The sequence below is a fragment of the Rhinopithecus bieti genome, unplaced genomic scaffold (genome assembly GCF_001698545.2).
Source record: "Rhinopithecus bieti isolate Rb0 unplaced genomic scaffold, ASM169854v2 scaffold_3040, whole genome shotgun sequence".
Lineage (NCBI taxonomy): Eukaryota > Metazoa > Chordata > Mammalia > Primates > Cercopithecidae > Rhinopithecus > Rhinopithecus bieti.
The window spans coordinates 8606037-8626700 of NW_016804657.1; the positions used below are offsets into that span (position 1 = coordinate 8606037).

At 37.7% G+C, this 20664-nt stretch overlaps 1 protein-coding gene across 1 annotated transcript in view; it reads right to left on the minus strand.

The window, feature by feature from the left end:
- SPAG17 (sperm associated antigen 17) overlaps nucleotides 1-20664 on the minus strand; it is a 254064-nt gene that overhangs the window by 169593 nt on the left and 63807 nt on the right. The window contains 1 exon segment of the mRNA XM_017869833.1: nucleotides 10836-10967. Coding sequence (XP_017725322.1) covers nucleotides 10836-10967 — 132 coding nt within the window.

A 20664-nucleotide genomic window follows, 5' to 3' on the forward strand; every position in this document is an offset into this window, starting at 1 on the left:
CAACACCCTGTGCAGCTTGTTGGTAGACAGCTGGTCTTGCCACAGAGAAGTTCCAACATGGCCATCAAAACACACCACAAACTTTTACAACTGCAATTTTAAATAAAATCTCAGAGTGATCTTTTGATCTAAAAAGATGAAACCATTTTAGGTTAAACTATTTTAAAGTTTACCTGGAAGAATAAACATCTATTCATTTATGTGTTCATTCATTCATTTCATCATTTCACAGTTACCCCACCCCATCATAGGTTACACAGTAAGAGGCCCTTTGGCCCTCCAGGTTCTCCTAGGCAGGGTGTGAGAGCCTGTGCAGCCACATAAGTCTCATCCCTTTGAAGCCACTTTAGCAAAGACTGGAGTTCTAGAAGCTCATGAACTCTCTGGCCCTTTCTTCTATTTGGTTCTTGGGATTCTGCAGAAAGGAGGGCTGACTACAACCAAATATTCAAAGGAAGTGGTAAATTCCAGTAGCAGAGTATGGTTTCCAGATATCATCATCTTTAATTTGATCTCACAAGGCAACCTGTAAGATGGGTAATTTTATTCCCATTGTATAAATTAATACAGAGTTTGTCCTAAGACACACAACTGTGGTAGAGAGTGCTGGTCTGACTTCAAACCCTAAACTCATTTTATTTCCATGATACTCTTGTCTCAGTCTTTGATGCTCTCCTAATTTCTCCAAACCTGTCTGCTTCCCTCTACTCTCTCTTCCCAGGGGCTGAAGCACACTTGCTCCATGCCCTTTCCTTTCTCCAGAGCACTCCACCCACCTCAGCCACTCCTCCTGCTCACTTCCCTTTCTCTCCCTGCTCACTTCTCCTTTCTCCCCTTTCTTTTTACCTTTGCATTCCTCTAGCGAGGCCAAACTTGGGAGACTAGAGAACAGTATATGTTAAACTAATTTCCATTAACATTAAAATTATCAATATTTACTTCCCTCACCTTTGCAAAAGTATTAAAAATGTTTAAAGTTTTTATAGATGAGTCTCACTCTGTTGCCCAGACTGGACTCAAACTCCTGGGCTCAAGAAATCCTTCTACCTCAGCCTCCTGAGTAGCTGGGAGTGCAGCTGCATGCCACCATGCCCAGCTAAAAGTATTTTTAAAGAGGACCCTCATAAATCCAGATTTACTTCTGTAAATAACTTTTTCTTATAAAGAATATTACTAAAAATTTGGAAAAAATACAAAGAGCTTAAAAAGCCACCAGAATTCTACCACTTGGGGAAGATGAGTGAAGAAGATGTGCAATGCATCCTTTCAAATTCATTTTCTGCATCATTTTTACATAACTGTTATTGTTCTCTCTGTATAACTTGGTGTCCTGCATTTTTCCATTTAACAGTGATATATCTTCAATTAGTAGAGTATGTATTACTATGTAAAGAATTTCCTGGTTAAAGAAAAGATTCTCTGGTGCAGAGAAAATATATGCAGACAATAAAAGCAAATGGAAGTACCCAGGTCTTCCAGGGTTCTGGATCCAGGTCGAAATGTCCTTGGTGGATTTTTGAACATGTTCTTTACCCTACCCAGTGCCTTCTGCTCTACCCCCATGGCTGACCATAACGGTGGTCTACCTGTTCCTCTCCTGGATTCAATCTATCCCTCACTCCTCCCACCCTCCATACTGAAGTTGAACCAGGACAGTCTCTTTGTCCCTCTAATTCTGGACAATGACTGGTTGGCCCCTAGAATTCTACCTTGGTTTCACAGTGAAACATCCTTTTATATCAAGCCCCAATCATAGCAAAATCATTTTCTATCTTTCATTTCCTTTTTCTCATATTCTAAGTAAACCCTTCTCACCTATGGGTTTATGTATTGAAATCTGGGAGTGGGAATGGAGTTAACCAGATCAGGCACATACAGCAAAGCTGACCCCCTCAGTTATAAACTCAAGTTAGTTCATACAAACTCTTTCTCTGACCTTTCTTGCTTCTGGATAACATGGCATGCATGTTCCCATACTATGGTCATTCACTCATAACTTTAAAAATTCAGAGGGAACTCTTGTCAATGCAGGGCAAAAATTTAGAAGGGGCATATTCAAAAAGTCCTTCTCTCCACCATGTTTGGGGAACACATGTTCCCCAGCATATGAAGGAAGAGTCAAGTTTGCCACAGATTACTTTTTTTTTTTTTTTTTTTTTTTTAAATGCAGTATGTACAGAAAGCATCTAGATGACTCCTACTGTGAGAAGGCTTTGGATAGGCACAGAGATTTCTTAACCAGTTAAGTTACATAGCAGATACGAGATTCTTGTCTCAGCAATAACCAAAAAAAGTGTTGGCATTTCACATATTCAATTGAATATCAAGTGACACCTACCTAGAACCCTTAATCTTAAGTTATTCTCACTTTCTAAAGGGAGAAATAAAAAAATAGGGCAATCTAGTTACTGGATGTTTGAACATATTTTAAATCATATTTTATTTCTAAATGACTTCTCAATGTCAAAATTCAATTATAACTAATAAGTATTCATTCTCCTAATTCCTTACAATGAAAGGAAGGTAAATGGTAAATGTCAGTGGAACTGATGATAAATAGCTATACTTCATCTTATTCTTTTTTTTTTTTTTTTTTTGAGACAGAGTCTCGTTCTGTTGCCAGGCAGTGGCACGATGTCAGCTCACTGCAACCTCCACCTCCCGGGTTCAAGCGATTCTTCTGCCTAATGCAGGCTGGGCACACTAGCTCACACCTGCAATTCCAGAACTTTGGGAGGCTGAGGTGGGTGGATCACCTGAGGTCAGGAGTTTGAGACCAGCTTGGCCAACATGGTGAAATCCCATCTTTACTAAAAAATAAATAAATAAATAAATAAAAAATAAATTAGCCAGGTGTGGTAGTGCATGCCTGTAATCCCAACTACTTGGGAGTCTGAGGTAGGAGGATCACTTGAACCCGGGAGGCAGAGGTTGCAGTAAGCCGAGATCATGCCACTGTACTTCAGCCTGGGCAAGAGAGTGAAAGTCTGTCTCAAAAAATAAAAAATGATAATGCATATACATATTTGTGTATAACCATGTTTCTATAAAATTTATAATAAGATCCTCAGAACAGTATTGTTGAAGATATAGATAAGAAAACATGCTCACAGAGTTTGTAAATAATTCACTCTATTATGTGGTTTATGAAAAACTGGGTTTTCTGAGTGTTCCTCTAGTTCTCTTTCAATATATCACTCTATCTCATAAACAATCTATTCTAGGGGACAAGAGACAGGCTTAAAAAAAGTATAAGATCACATAAATTTGAGAGACAGTAAGTTAAACAATATTAAATAGAGTGGTTTTCACAAAACTCCTTCATCTTTAATTAGCTATTATGTTCTTAAATATCTTCAAGAATTGTATCTAATACACAGTGATTTCCATGCTCATTTGATCAGGAGCCATTTTTTTCTTTTTTAAATGGAGAACTAGGTCTAAAAGGCCATAGGACTCACTTTGAATATACAAGGTTATGGGAACATTTTTAAACATTAATCCAATTCAATAAATCTATGCTAAGAAAATTATCCAAAATATGGAGAATTCTATACTGCAAAGTATATGGTTTATTATGAAAAGATATTGAAATAACTTAAATGCTCAATGATAGAGAAATGGTTAAGAAAATTATGGTAGTCTATAAAATATCACAAAACCAATAATAATGATAGAGTGGACACTGTGATAATGAGTAGAAATTATAATCTATCTTAACTGAAAAGGGGTGGATTTTACAATTATTACAGCTATGTAAAGAAGCAAATGCACAGAAAGAAACAGAAAGAAAAATGCCAAAATCTTAACATCAATTATAATCGGGTTACACATTGTGAATGTTTTGCTTTTCTTCCTCTGTATTTTCCATGTAGTCTATGAAAGACTTTAGTACTAGATCAACCAATGCTATCCTACCTTACCATGCAGAAGGACATTAGGAACAATCTCTGGATGTCCAGTTTTAAGAGATCCCCCCAGAGACTGAGCCATTTCTGGGTGGGGGGCAGGACTGGAAGTTAAGTCAGGATTCCCTTTGGAATCAGTGGTTGGTTAGCTAAGGGCATTCCTCCTTGATGAGTTTTGTTCCTTCCCTTGACCACTGTCCCCCTATTTAACCTGAGGATGTTGAATGCAGTGTAATTAGTGGAACCAGATGGTTGTGAGTAGATCACTGAGCACAGCCATTGGTCGTACAGGGAAATGTCTCTGGGCAGACACTCCACTGATTTGGGAGCCAAGAGTGCCATTTCATAATTACTGAGACACACTTAGGAAGGATATGTACTGGGGTTTAGAGCATGGTCTTTGGAGTCTGACAGTTCTGGATTTGAATTCCAGCTCTTCTACTGAGAGTAGCTGTTCGGCCTTGGGAAAATTCCTTAACTTTTCACACCCTCAGTTTCCCCATCTGCAACTTGGGAATAATACTCTGTACCTCATAAAGTCATTTAAAAGATTAAATGATATAATGTGTGCAGAGGGCTTGGTACTGTGCCAAATAGTCAATAATGACAGGCAACTATAATTATTAGCTGCTGTAATCATAGCTCTTCCATATTTTAAAGTACTACTGTATGTTAAAGATGTATGTTTCTTTGCATTTTCCTGAAGTCTGTAAAAGTTTTCATTAATTAAAAGCAAGCCAATTAGGAAAGGACTCCTCTATTTTATGGATAAACCAGCTGGGGAGTCATTTATTATTTCTCCTGAATTGTTAGCTTTTGAAGTTCCTTAGATTCAACATCCATTTTAGTGGGATCCTCATTTCGATAATCCACCCTCAAAGAATTCCATCCAGTTAGTGAGGCAAGTTATTCCTTTCCTGAAACCACATGGGTCCTTCTAAACTGAGTCCCTGCTCTTTCTCTGTTTGAGTTCTTAAAATAGTTTCTGAAGATTTTAACCACAACTGAATCAAAACTAACCAGCCTGTAATTTCCTGGTATGTCCCTATGGCTTTTCTTTTAAAACAACACACACACACTCTCACACACACACACACACACACACAAATGGCATTACATTGGCAGGTTTCCAGTGTTTCAGAGTTTGGACTGGAGGAAGCTGGAAGGTGTCTGTGAAAACTACTCTAATTTCTCTTTGTCTCTCTTTTGGAGGAGGCTCTGGGTTGCTTGGGGCTTCATCATGATGTATTATCAAACGTAGACACTTTTAATTTTGAATTCTTTTAAGAATAGTTTACCAGTGTTACAAAAAGTTTCCCTAGTTCTTTACCACCTATCTTCCTTCTCTTCAACGTTGGTACATCAGGAAATAAGGCAATTTGTACCATGCATATGAGCTAGCAAAAGAAAGAACTATTCTTTTACAAAAAAGATACGCTTTCTAAAAACATCTAAGGAAATATGGATGACTTATTTGAATTCATAAATTAAAAGCACAGTTGGAATATATTTGGATCTTCTCCCAAAACCTGTGCAAACATTCTGAACTCAACACAAAGGAACCTAAGACTAGATTTTATTTGGCCAATTATTTAAATAGTTAATGACTTTTTGTATTGTAGCTTTTTTTCATTTCTTTTTATTATCGAGTGTTTTCTTTTAGTTGAATTCTCAATATAATGAAAATATTTGGGTTCAAAATTGTCTTGATTTTAAATGTGCTCATAATTAATATATAATACAAAAGTTGAAGTTAAAAGTTGAAGTTAATATCTACTCACAAAATGTGAGTAGATATATAATATTCAGATAATGACTAAATCAAAATGGATCAGAATGAAAACCAAACAATTTATTTTATAATTATAAGGAACATGATGAGAATATGTGTGTTCAGTACACTGCTTTTGTAAATGTTTCAGTAAGTGTTTGTTGAATTAATAAATTAACAACATAAAGAAATAAAAATGCAAAAGCAAATGTTGAGATAAGGATGTAAGAAAAATATATTTCTAAACAAAACACTTTTATTTAAGTTTTAAGATATAATAAAATCAAACTAATTTAGAATTATTGTGTGAGAAAGTCATATTCAGAAGTTCTAAAATGCTAAAATATGTTTATGGAAATACAGTACATTTTCTTCATGATATTTATATTTGAAGTTCATCAACAAGGTATTTCCAAATAAATAAATGTTTTCAGATAGATTTAAGTTATTTGCAATTAGAGGCTGGCATTTGTATACCAGAAATTTACATGCTGAAGGTTTTAAAACTGTTCATTTTAGAAGTATCTTTCCTCGTATTTCTTATAATATGAATTACCCAGCAAGCTTTCTTGCAAAGCAGAAAGCAAAAGCAATGTTAACCATAGCTCAGACTAAAGTGTTATTAAAAGCAGTGAAGTTGAAAAGAATGACATTTCTTCACTGTATTTGGCAATTAAAACGATATTTATCTTTTTTTCAAAAGTTTTGATTAAAACAGGATCAAATATATAGTGAAACATTAAAACATTAGAACAGGTACCTAGTTATATTACTTATTTTTGCCCTCACTTTCACCTAAGATTTTCTATAATTTCTATTACAGATATTTTTCAAGCACTGATTCTTAAAAATACAACTTCAACAATTAAACATAGAATATACAAAACACTCTTTGGGTTGTACAGATGTAAGCAATTAATTAACATTTGAAAGACAACATCTACATAGATATGTTGATATTAAAAAGTTGGGGAGTCAGTCACTAACCTTGTAGAAATTTCGGAATCTCACTGTGGATTCAGGAAAGATGAAAAGATTAGGTAAAGTCCTCTTTTCTTTTTTTCATATTCTAATCCACAGCATGGTGTCAGCTTTGCATACTTTCTGCTTGTTTTGTTTATTGCCAAACTCCTTGGCTGACAAGCATTAGCCTTGATGGTTTCAACTGACCTCTTAGGCAGTGTTGTTGAAATGAACATCAATGATATCATCCCACAAACAACTGCCTTCATCTCCCCTTTACCAGGAGTATTTTCCTGATTGTATTCCATTCCAATGTGTTTTCATCAATTTATTTAGCACTTACTCATACGGTTGTGACTCAGAGATTTGGGGTTGGTGCTTTGGGAACCCAAAATAATGGAGACATCATATTAGATTATGTAATCATTGGCTCTTAATTGCTCAAAAGTTCTCTTAGTGTATTAAATACTTAAAAGAAAATAAAAACTCTAAGGTTCATGCCCCAGTTACCCAGAACTCTCAAATTTTCAACAGATAAAGATTATTTCCATATCTTTAGAACCTCTTAATTGTATTATTAGAGCTCACATTTCAAAGAAATGCTGAGTAAAATAATGGTGCAAAAATATTTTTATATTGTTGCAAGCTTTAAAAACGTTTTCCAAACTACTAGGATATTTTATTTGTTTTTACTTAAAATTTGTTAACTGAAACCTACAGTCTACTCCTATAATAAACAATTAATGATGCAATAAGTGGTAAACAAGTAAATTGCTGCTCTTTAGCACACTATTTCTAAGTGTGCTTAGGGCAATGTGGGAAAGGGCAAAGCAAACAGAAAGTGCAGAAATTTTTGCAAGAATTACAGTCTGCTTTTTATAATTCAGATTCCCATATGGCATTGGAATTTAAACAGGCAAGAGATGTTTCTATACTAGTTTCAAATTTTCCAATTTTTCTTCTGCCAAGTCTTAATTACCCTGAGTACTTCTTAAGGTACAACTCCCCCAACACGATGGAAAGAGTTTCACTAGATGGAAAACTATACTATCAATCGTAGTAATATGAGTAGAATTTTTCTGGGCACAATATGTACCACCCTAATAAGATGCTATATGGGAATTATCTCTAAAAAACATAAAGCCCTATATTGAAATAGAAGGTGGCATTATTATTTTTTTCTACAATTATCTTGCTGAGAGGCCAATTCAAATAGGAAACCTAGGTTTTGGGGGTCCTGAAAAGGTGAAGAAGGCACTACTGGAACATTTTCACTTTTCTCTTTTTTCTTCTGTGAATTGATTTTGCCTTTTCCACTTAAGGCATAAAGAAATNATAATATGAATTACCCAGCAAGCTTTCTTGCAAAGCAGAAAGCAAAAGCAATGTTAACCATAGCTCAGACTAAAGTGTTATTAAAAGCAGTGAAGTTGAAAAGAATGACATTTCTTCACTGTATTTGGCAATTAAAACGATATTTATCTTTTTTTCAAAAGTTTTGATTAAAACAGGATCAAATATATAGTGAAACATTAAAACATTAGAACAGGTACCTAGTTATATTACTTATTTTGCCCTCACTTTCACCTAAGATTTTCTATAATTTCTATTACAGATATTTTCAAGCACTGATTCTTAAAATACAACTTCAACAATTAAACATAGAATATACAAAACACTCTTTGGGTTGTACAGATGTAAGCAATTAATTAACATTTGAAAGACAACATCTACATAGATATGTTGATATTAAAAGTTGGGGAGTCAGTCACTAACCTTGTAGAAATTTCGGAATCTCACTGTGGATTCAGGAAAGATGAAAAGATTAGGTAAAGTCCTCTTTTCTTTTTTTCATATTCTAATCCACAGCATGGTGTCAGCTTTGCATACTTTCTGCTTGTTTTGTTTATTGCCAAACTCCTTGGCTGACAAGCATTAGCCTTGATGGTTTCAACTGACCTCTTAGGCAGTGTTGTTGAAATGAACATCAATGATATCATCCCACAAACAACTGCCTTCATCTCCCCTTTACCAGGAGTATTTTCCTGATTGTATTCCATTCCAATGTGTTTTCATCAATTTATTTAGCACTTACTCATACGGTTGTGACTCAGAGATTTGGGGTTGGTGCTTTGGGAACCCAAAATAATGGAGACATCATATTAGATTATGTAATCATTGGCTCTTAATTGCTCAAAAGTTCTCTTAGTGTATTAAATACTTAAAAGAAAATAAAACTCTAAGGTTCATGCCCCAGTTACCCAGAACTCTCAAATTTTCAACAGATAAAGATTATTTCCATATCTTTAGAACCTCTTAATTGTATTATTAGAGCTCACATTTCAAAGAAATGCTGAGTAAAATAATGGTGCAAAATATTTTATATTGTTGCAAGCTTTAAAACGTTTTCCAAACTACTAGGATATTTTATTTGTTTTACTTAAAATTTGTTAACTGAAACCTACAGTCTACTCCTATAATAAACAATTAATGATGCAATAAGTGGTAAACAAGTAAATTGCTGCTCTTTAGCACACTATTTCTAAGTGTGCTTAGGGCAATGTGGGAAAGGGCAAAGCAAACAGAAAGTGCAGAAATTTTGCAAGAATTACAGTCTGCTTTTATAATTCAGATTCCCATATGGCATTGGAATTTAAACAGGCAAGAGATGTTTCTATACTAGTTTCAAATTTTCCAATTTTCTTCTGCCAAGTCTTAATTACCCTGAGTACTTCTTAAGGTACAACTCCCCAACACGATGGAAAGAGTTTCACTAGATGGAAAACTATACTATCAATCGTAGTAATATGAGTAGAATTTTCTGGGCACAATATGTACCACCCTAATAAGATGCTATATGGGAATTATCTCTAAAAAACATAAAGCCCTATATTGAAATAGAAGGTGGCATTATTATTTTTTTCTACAATTATCTTGCTGAGAGGCCAATTCAAATAGGAAACCTAGGTTTTGGGGTCCTGAAAAGGTGAAGAAGGCACTACTGGAACATTTTCACTTTTCTCTTTTTTCTTCTGTGAATTGATTTTGCCTTTTCCACTTAAGGCATAAAGAAATGACTTTATATGCAAATCCATTTCATATATACACATGCAGACACAAACATTACATATGTACATACTGAAGCATTGGGCTTTCCAAACATAATTCAGCATGATTTGGAAAATAAGAAAAACATCTTATTTTGGGCAATGTTGATAGCAAATGGATGTGAACCTGGTAGCGGTTTGCTAACAGCATTTTGAAATATTTTTCATATGCAAATATGAGTCTTTGGAAAACACACAGATTGATTTCTATAAGCAAATTAAATGAAAAATCCAGGTATGAAGAAATTATCAGATGTGTAATATAGGAGTAGAAGTGATGGATTGTTGCTGAAATATTCAGATTATTATGAAGGTACAGATATGCCTATTATTTTAAAAGGCACGTCTATAGAGTATCATATAAACTATCTTAAATAGTCAGACCTGAACTGTGAGGGTTCCCCCCAACTGTCCTTTTCATATTAGTTTCCCTGACTCCCTGTCTCTTCCCTGGGTCCCTTCTTGGGTACAACTTTATTATATAAATATACTGCCATAGAAACATTCTTGGGCACATGCTTTGAATATTGTAACCTTCATATTTTAGGGAACTGATTTTTTTTTTTTTTTTTTTTTTTTTTTTTCTGAGATGGAGTCTCGCTCTGTCGCCAGGTTGGAAGTGACAGTGGCCGGGATCTGCAGCTCACTGCAAGCTCCGACTTGCCCGGGTTCACCGGCCATTCCTCCTGCCTCAGGCCTCCGAGTAGCTGGACTACAGGCCGCCCGCACACCTCGCGCCGACCTAAAGTTTTTTGTATTTTTTTAGGAGAGACGGGGTTTCACTGTGTTAGCCAGGATGGTCTCGATCTCCTGACCTCGTGATCGCGCCCGCCTGCGGGCCTCCCAAAGTGCTGGGATTACAGGCTTGAGGCACCGCGCCCGGCCCGGACTGATTTTTAATGGGTTTTATCATAACCCCTCCAGATCTTTGGACAGCCTTTTCCCTAAGAAGTTGAGGTGACAGCCAAATTTGCCAGGTAACACTTAATGGTAGGCTCAAGAAGAGAGGAAGTGCCCCTGGAGAAACCTGGCTCCATTTCATTCACCATTTGCCCTCTTTAGAAAACCCACCAGATCGTACAGTACCTTCTTTTCATTTTCCCGTCGCTGTTGGTCCTTAAATTTAATCTGGAGAAGTTGAAATTTCAAGAGTTTCCCTATCAGTGGTAAGGTTAATTTCTCTCCGCTATCCATAATTGCTTTTGCTGCCGTTAACACCTATAGAGAAACACAATTATTAGAAAAAGTGATGTTTTATAACCTTTGGCACAGTCTGTCAGTGATGAAAAGATGAAAGGAAATTTTATATTTTATATTATTTGCCATACTGGAAAGATACCTCATTGCTGGCTGAAAAAAAAAAAAGGGAAAAAATGCCTCAATGCTACAGAGAGTGGCATTTACCCTCTACTTTAAATAAATTGAATTGTCTGAATATCCACTTCTTTTTCCAATAAGGCAGAGTGCTTCCAATGATGGTGTTAAACTCAGACTCCAGGAAAAGGGTAGAGAAAAGACAGGCTGGCCTCCATTTTAGGATGACTGATAGGGTGATTCATGCTACAGAAAGTCTATTGTTGTTTGGCGTAGCCAGTAGTCCAACCTGTCAAACTTTGACTTATTAGGACGTTATAAATTAAATAGGGTTTTATAATAGTGGAAATGACTATGTTAGCAGTCTTTTATTTCTTTGTAACTAAATTCAAATGAAAGATAAAAGCTGCTTGACACAAAGGCGCCATATGAATGTTGCTCCCCCCTGCAACTTAATGTTGATCATGTTGGTATGCAGCCTAATTGGGGTGAAATAAGGTTATTGAGTTTTCTTTGGGTGACGACAGCCACTAGGAACATACAGCTGTATTGTCCAGATGTGTGGCACTGACAGCCTGTTTTATGACTGTGTTTTTTACAGCTTGTTTCCCCTAAATTTCACACAACGCTCTAACATCTGGGCCCTTTTCCTTGGAGCCCTATAACCACTTTATTTACTGCAAAAAAAATAAAATCACGTAAAATATACCATAAAAAGTTGTTATGTGTTTCTCTTTATTCATGTTGTCTCCCTAATAAAGTTCACCTCTGCCTGAAGCACTGTCACAGAAGTAATCTAGTTGAAGTATTTTTTGACTTTTGTTTTTAAGCAAGCATCATATTTATTTATAACCTTGGAATGAATTAGGTGTTACTAAAATGTTCTGACATGTTGCTTTTCTCCCCCCTCGGAGTAATCACTCCTGGGGCACATATGGTGTCAATTTCAGGCCCTTGGTCTCAGACAATGACTGCGCATGCTGCATCTCGCGGAGCTGTATCTTGTCTGAGCTCTTGGTCAGGGCTTTCCTGACCAGTCCAGTTCCTTTTGACTTGTTACTTCGCCAAGGGAAATAGCCGGAAGAAAGGGAGGTACCTATTTTCCTCTAACTGCAGAAGGCTCTATGGATTACCATGTGCCAAAATGTAACTGGACCTCTTAGAGACCACATTGGGGTTTCCCGCATTGCATCACAGAAGGGGAAAGCCAGAGAAAGATTCCTTTAAAGCCGCCTTTTCTAAAAACCAAAGGAACTAACCAAGTATCAGAAATCTTTGCATTTGTCTAAGCGAAGACTCTAGGAAATACGGTGCTTTGCTTTTTATGGCAGCTCTGCTCCTGCTAACATGATTTAAGGAAAGGGACATGATGGCTGTGATTTCTGGGAGCAGAAAGATGTAGCAGTACACCTGCAGAACCTCACCATTTAATGATGACCAGATCCCACGTGGAAGGGGATCCTAAGGGGATGGCAGGTCAGGCGTTTACTGTAAAGTGGAAGCTGTCTGACTGGGTCCAACCCCAAGAGTAGATGTCAATATTTGGTTTGCATTTTTCAATGCCAGCTAAATACTGTGCTGACAATCAGGCTCTGTGACATCTGATTCAAAACATTCAAATGTGGGTTTTTAAAGGTCATGGCAGTCTAGCGTTTCCCTCTAATACAAAGATAATGACAGCGCTGAAGGGAAGTCAACACTGAAAAGGGTTACCCCAGAGAGGTTGTGGAGTCTCTTTTCCTGATGACTTGCGAAAACAGGATATTCACCTATGTCTGGGGGGTTTGGGTGAAGCCTGCCTGGCGTCATGGCGATGGACGGGATGTCTCTGGAGGTGATTTCTTTAGGAGTCTGTGAACGTTACCTCACTGTGTTAAAATGTATTCAAAGCACAACGAAACATCCTGAGAGAAAAGTATTTTGCAGGCCATGATAGTTATTACCGGGTTGTCTAAAACTATCTGTGGAGTGCTGGTTTCAAACAAAAATCCGGCACAGCATCAAAGTAATGGTGAGGTCCTGCCCTGACATGGGGAGACAGGTGATGAGGGGCTTCACTAGTTTGCCAGGCACCCATGTTCTCATGACATATGGACACACACAGAGAGAGAGAGCAGTGGTGGACAGGCAGCCTTGAGGAGTGCCCTGGGCGGTGTCCTCCTCCCGAACTGCCCTCAGGCTGCCCACATGGAGGCAGACTCGATGTGCCACATCCTGCAGAAAGGCACAGCCTGCCCCTGGTACCACTAGGAATGGCAGAGGCCAGGCGTACTTGGCCTCCCCCAGGGTTGCTCTGAAAAGGCTTGACTCTCTAAATGCCACTTTCTTTCTGTGCATCCCCCAAAGGGAATGATATTGTGAATTACTGGAATAATTAATGAAAATGAAAGTCTATGCTGAACTCAAAATCTGAGACAACATTTTCATGGTATGTGGGTCCTTCTTAAAAGAGGTGGAAAAAGAAAAATGTTTACAAATTAATTTCGTTTCAAAATTCTTTCTTCTCATGCCCCATAATTCACAATGCTACCCATTCAGTAGCCAGTAGTTTGGTCTCAGATGAAAAACACATCTTTCAGGAATCTTTGTTTGAAGGACAAGCTTTTGAGGGAAGAAAAATTAAAGAGACAGAATTTAAGAGGAAATGTACCTTTCCACATAACATCTCCAAAGGCTTCTCCTCCCTGGCCTTAGTTGTATTAATTAAAATAATCATCAAATCTTCAACATTCTAGCACTGCAAAGATTATTTGCCCATCATCTATGTCAAAATATGTGTGTGTACCTGTGCACATGTGTGTGCACTAGCTGGTAAGCTAGCCAGGGCTACAGTTATTGGGGAGATGAGAGACATAAGAGAACGTGGGAGCAGTCAGTGGCAGCGCTTGATGAGTAATTAGGCAAAAATCTAAGCTTCCAGAACTAGTCAGAAAAACAGTCCTAAATGGGTTAAAACCTTAGTGCTCTTTAAGCCAAAATGTCAAGTAAATGTGCTTGGCATGAATCAGGAACTCAGAAAAGCATGAGTCTTACGGGCAAATGAGACTTATTAAAACGGAGAATACTGTTGCCAGGCAAAGCCTGTGTCTCCTGGACCTCTTCAGGTCAGCTCTCCAGGCAGAGAGGCCTGCCAGGACCGGACAGAGGCTCTACACTGAATGACCAAAGGTCACTCAGTTCCAGGAATGATTGGTGAAGGAAGAAATTAAGCTTCAAAGAGTGCAGCTGAGGCAGAAGCCATGTTTATGTTTTATTGCGTGAAGATATTTAAGGGGTGTAGATGCCTTTTCTCTGTTAGGGAGCTTTTAATTCCGTACACACTAAGAAGTAAAAATATTTCCTTTATCACTGACCTGGCTTAAAGACTTACATCATATTTACTATCTAATGATTTGATCCTACAAAAATATACCCAATGAGCCAAATTATTTCCTTGCCTGAGGATCAGGTCCACCTACAGACTAGTGTCCTCTCTCCTTCTAAGCATTCCTCCCATCTCTAGAACCTCCCTACATTAGTAAGCACAAGCCCAATGCTTAGAACTGCCCTAGGCGCTTTCATGGAAACCAAATGTATGCATGCATGTATGTGTGTGTGCATACATATACACACAGGCACATTTACACATATATGCATATATGTGCATACATAAGATAGATAAATAGAGAGAGACAGAAAGAGAGAATGGACTCCCATGAAACCTGCTATATGATTTCCCTTTTATGTTTACAAGAAGTTACATGAAGCAGTTTGAATCATTGCTTAACCTGCTGCATATTCGAGGTTGCATAAAGATTTGGATCTGGATTTCTCTTGCATGGAACAGGTTATGGGAGTGAGGTGGCAGAGGAAAGGGCAAGCTGTGGCTGTGTGAAGCAGAGGGAAGAGTGGTAGTAGAAGACAGATGGTCTGGGAGAGCACTTTCCCTCCAGGAGCTCCAAATATCCACCAGTTTCCCTAAAAGAATCCTTTGGCTTCAGGGACTTTCTTGGAGGCCCATGGTGTTTATTGCAGTAACTGTAAAAATTCACAAAATATGACTTCATATTTAACCTATTTTGGGGAGGTGAATGACTTAGGATTGCTTTGGATATATAAAGGCCTCAGCAAACAGAAGCAGAATCCATAAGCTAGAGCTTGACTCAGTTCAGACTAGCATAGGGCTGGGCAAACAGGTTTTCAGCACACATTCTTTTGGGTAACTCATTTCTCTAATATATGATTGATTAAATAAAGTAAGAGTTTAATAGTTCTTATCACAGTAAAAAGTATATACACATATATGTATATTCAAAGACAAACGGGATTATGTTATTCACATTAAGTGCTTTGTGGTTTGTGTTTTTACATAAAAACACATCCAGGACAGCTTTCTGTGCTGCTATGTTTTGCTTATGTATATGGTTTTTAATAAATAGCATAGTCTTCTATTGTGTGGGTGTTTGCTCATTTATTTAACTAGTTCCCCATTGACAGACATTTAAACAATTTCAGCTTTCCTTTTTTTCTATGAAGTGCATGTGTGTTTTTGTTAGTGGCATTTTTGTTCCCACCAAAACTGTATGAAAGGGTCCATTCCCCCACTTCCCATATAAACAATGAGTATTCTCCGACTCTTATTTGTTGATATTAGTGCTAATAGTTTTTCTGTGATGATGAAAATATTCTTTATCTGTAATGTACAGTATGGTAGACACTATACCACATGTGACTATTGAGTACTGTAATATTGCTAATGAGATTAAAAAAACAAATTTTAAATTTTGTTTTTAATTGATTAAAATTAAAATTAAAGTGTAAATAGTCACAAGTGGCTAGTGGCTATTGTTTTGGTCAGAGAAGGTCTATATGATAGGGAAAAGTGAAATATGGTATTTCATTTAAAATAATATTCATTTAATCATCCCATGACTCTGTCCCTCTTATCTGATTCCCAAACTGAAAGGAATGATACATTTTCAGCACCATCCTTGGCAAATTTTATTAATGCAGGAGATGCTTACATACACGTATTGAATAACAATGGCGTATTCAGATTTACACAGTGCTAAAAGTGAAGAGTAAGGAAAATCTATGGCTTCCAAGCTAACATATTGATTGCGGCCACACAAGAAACTTGTCTTTGTTTGGATTTAGATAAACAGGGCTGGTATGGGGCAAGAATAGGAAGAATACAGAATTTGCTTCTCATTCCTTTCTGTTACCTTTTTAAATCTCTCTGTTACACCCCCCCCCCACTTCTAGCTACCAGATATGCCTTTCTGCTTTCTAAATCCTTCTTGCCATGAAAATAGAAAACATTTAACTTGGTAGCTCACTTTGAATAAAGTTTATTTATACCAGTGGTTTAGCTATATTTTGAGATTTTTATTTATTATAGAATGAAAAGGACTAGTGACTGATGAAGTAATTTCGAGCAATAAGGAACAGGTGTGGCAGTTTAGAACCTAGGGGTAAGAGGTAATCTAGAAATTTGAAATGCCTAAGTCTGGCTCCGGGTAAACATAGTTTTGGCGTTTGTGGTTCTTGTAGGCCAATGGTGAGAGCAGCACCCCTGGGCTTCCCTGCCTGGAGTTGTTGTTATACTCCAGGACTAGGTTATTCAGGGGAAAGGCTCTGAAGGGAAAATGGAACTTCCCCTCCAGCCAGGGTCAGAGGAGGATAAGCGTCAGAGAGGGTGGGTGGATGGCTGGGGCCGAACAAAGGGGAGGCAGCAACTCTGTATTGTGGGAGAGGAGTAAAGGCAAAATAAACCTGCTCTGGCAAGTAAGATCTGGGACCTATCTGTGTGTGCCTGTGTACGATGTGTGTGGGCATGTGGTGTGTGACTTTTGTGATATATCAGCGGGTCCCATCCCCTGGTTAGGACCAGTTCCTAAACTGTCCATGGCCTGTTAGGAACTGGGCCACATGGCAGGTGGTGAGTGGCGGGTGAGGGAGCATTATCGCCTGAGCTCTGCCTCCTGTCACATCAGTGGTGACATTAGATTCTCATAGGAGTGTGGACCCTGTTGTGAACTGTGTGTGAGGGATCTAGTTGTGTGCTCCTTATGAGAATCTAATGCCTAATGGTCTGAAGTGGAATAGTTTCATCATGAAATCTTCCTGCTCCCCACTCTGTGAAAAAATTGCCTTCCACAAAACTAGCCCCTGGTGCCAAAAAGTTTGGGGACCGCTGGTATACATGAGTGCATGCCCATGTGTGCACAAAATATGTGTGTTTGCACAGCTGCCTTTGGGGTTTATTCAGATTAAAATGCACTCAATATATTAAAAACACTGTCAAAACTGATTTGCACCTAATGAAGAATTGATAAAACAGAAAAGATTATGAATGTTTTGATTGGCATTTTAAAAAGAATACTGATGACTATTTACCATTTCTATTCAATTATCCTGCAGAATACAAGGGGCTATGTTTATTATTAAATATGCCATATTAAATACATACAATTTATTCATCATAGTAAGCTATGTTGCCATATATTCTATCTTTAAAGTTTACTGCTTAGGTAGTATGATTGTTTGCTTATGCATTCTGCTTTTATCTTACATCTTGTTATGTTTGCTTATATCATTAAGCAATCATTAGAAAGTCAGAGGAACTATTGCCCCAATGTGTGTCTTTGAGTGTGTGTGTGTGTGTGTGTTTACAGGTTTAGAGTGAAAGGCTGTTTAGATGGGCCCGATTCTGCATATTTGATGAAAATGATGGAAGAGCAGATGATTTGCAAATGATTGAAAAGGGCCACTTGTATTGAGATGTTCTCACATAAGATTCCAATGGGGAATTTTAGCTCCTTTGGTACAAGATATGATGAATCAGTTGCGGAAGCCATAACTATGTATGTGAAACTGAATGCAAAAGTGCAGGCTCCATTTGCATTCCAGTCTTCCCACATATCACCACAGAGCCTCAGGCAAGTTACTTAACCCTTCTAAACCTCATCCTTTTAAAATCTACAATGGTGGCACTATCGACATTTTGAGCCAGGTAATTACCATAGGAGGCTTTTCTGTGCATTGTAGGATGTTTAGCGAATCCCTGTATTCCACCGAGCTTTGACAACCAAAGGGATCTGCAGACATTGCCAAATGTTCCCTTGGGGGCAAAATTGTCCCAATTGAGAACAGAAAGAACTACAGAAAGAGAATACGAGTAGTGTTGACTTCATAATTCTGTACCCAGAATTAAATGAGATAACCCATGTAAAAACTTTGCATGGTGAATGACATATGCATGATAAATGTTCACTAAAGTCAGTACTTAATGGTTATTCATATATCCAGGACAGAGTTGGGATTTTTGAAGATCCCACAGCCCAAGTTGTGAGAGCAGAGAACGGAATGGAATGAGGAGCAAACGGGCAGTGAGACAGTGACCTGAATTTATCATCAGCTGGCCATAACCTGGCTACCCCTTTTATTTACCCCTCTGTCCAATGTGAAAAGGACAAATTGAGATCTGTTTAGAGAGAAGCAGAGATAAAAAGAGAAGGTGTAAAAATGTATTTTGTTATGGTGCAGTGTATAATGAGGAGGATGTAGAGGAAAAAATATGCTATTAATTTCTTCTCAAATGTGAGATGGAGGAATTCCATAAATAGTGTTCTGTAATTTTATAGCCACCTTTCCTGTTCCCTCTGCTCCCTTCCCTCCTTCATTCTTTCTGCATTTATTTAGGGCCAGCTATATTGTAGTTATTGCATTACTTGATCCTGTATGTGTCTAGTCTATCCAATTCACATTCTTTAAGTAATGAGTAATTTCCAATGAGGCATAATTGAAAAAACAGCTGAAAGGATAAGGGTAGCCGTGAGAGGGGGCTATAGAGAGAAACAGAAAAAAAGAAAAGAAAAAGAGCAGGAATGACTGAAACATATTTTCTCACTTTGAGAAGAGGAAAAGAAAATAAGCAATATTAAACTGTCTATACATAAATTTAAAGGTTACTGAAGATATAGGTTCCATATAGATCATACTGTCTGTCTAACACAAATGGAACGTTGTGAAAGTGCTCAGACCACAGCTTGGTGAGAAATTCATAATGATGATAAATATCTGTAGCAGGTGACTCCTAGATCATTTTCAGCTGTCCATAATTAAACTGGTATCCATCTCTCGACAATGTCAGGGCTGTAAAATAATTCCAGTCATTGGACCCCTTACATCTGTGCTGAAATGAAATAATATTTGGCAGTAACAAGGAGTCACTGAAACTAAATAAACAACCCCTTTCAAGACTACATAAAAGTTGGTAACATAATAACATTTGACAGGGATTAAGACCTCTTTGGGGCTGTAAGGAAGTTTCAGAAGCAGCAATAACAAATACATGGAAGGTAGAACAGATCTATGCTTTAACAGACATGTATAATTTAAAATGTAATGCATTCCCAAGGGAGATGTACATTTTGAACAACCAATATGTGCATGTCAAAAAGCACAGGACTATTTTAGAAATGTTTGTTGGGATTACTCTTCAAAGAAGGGAAAAGCAAAGCTTCCTTTTACTAAGGAGAGTTTTGTTTTGTATACTTGCAAAATAAAGGCACATGAAGCTGAATGTGATAACTACGGAGGAATGACATACAAAGTTAAGGGCTTTTCTTTAGGTGTGTATTAGCAACACAGGATTCTACCATCATGGCAATGTTTTGTTCTGGTTTTCAGATTAAGATCTTTTCCTTAGTCCAAGATGTTCCCGCCCCTCTGAAGTCATTCTTGGTTCTTCCAGTTGTAGTGACCTTCTCCTCTGAACAACCCTACCACATTTTTCTATATTTCCTAAGGGATTTAGCTGTCTTTTGTGTTGAAATTATTTGTGCACAGGGTTTGTCTCCTCTACTAGCTTGGAAGGTTAAATCCTTTCAGATTCATCTTTTTAAATCCCCTCACAGAATCTGATGCATATATAGACAAACAGTATATTCACTCCTTAAATAAACATAAGAATGGCATCTCTAGAGCTTTTTGTTGTTTGGCTTGAAGGTAAATGCTTTTGATTGTTTATAGTTGCAATTACAAAGCTTTAGGAGTACATTTCAAGTAGTAGTAGGTTCTCAGACCATGTAACACACAAATGGTTATGTAGCATACACCCTGTACTAGACAGGGACTGTTCCAGGCACTTCACATATTCCAATTCATTTAATCTTCACCTACACTTTTGAGGTGAGTATTCCTATCACCCATTTTATTAGACACTGAAATTGAGGCCTGGTGATCACACAGCCAGTAATTAGTAGAGATAGGATTTGAACCCAGGCTATCTGGTTCCAGAATCCTGTTTCTAATCAACATACTGTGTGGCCTCACAGCAGGCCTTTTCACCCCTTAGCTGGAGCTACTGGACTCCCATCTTGGGTCACAGTCCCTCTTCTCCTGGGCATGGATGTGTCCTAGTCCCTCTCCAGTCTCCATGGCCAATCCCCATCTTAGCTGCAAGAGCCTGAGAGCATTTTAGCCCAGGTTTTTATGTTTAAATACTCTTGCTACCCTTACTAGTTTTGCTCCTACCTGATGCTTCAACTCTAAATAGCATAGCTGTTTCTTTTTTTCCTGAGACCTAGTGGGGACCTGTGACTCAGGACCCTCAGTC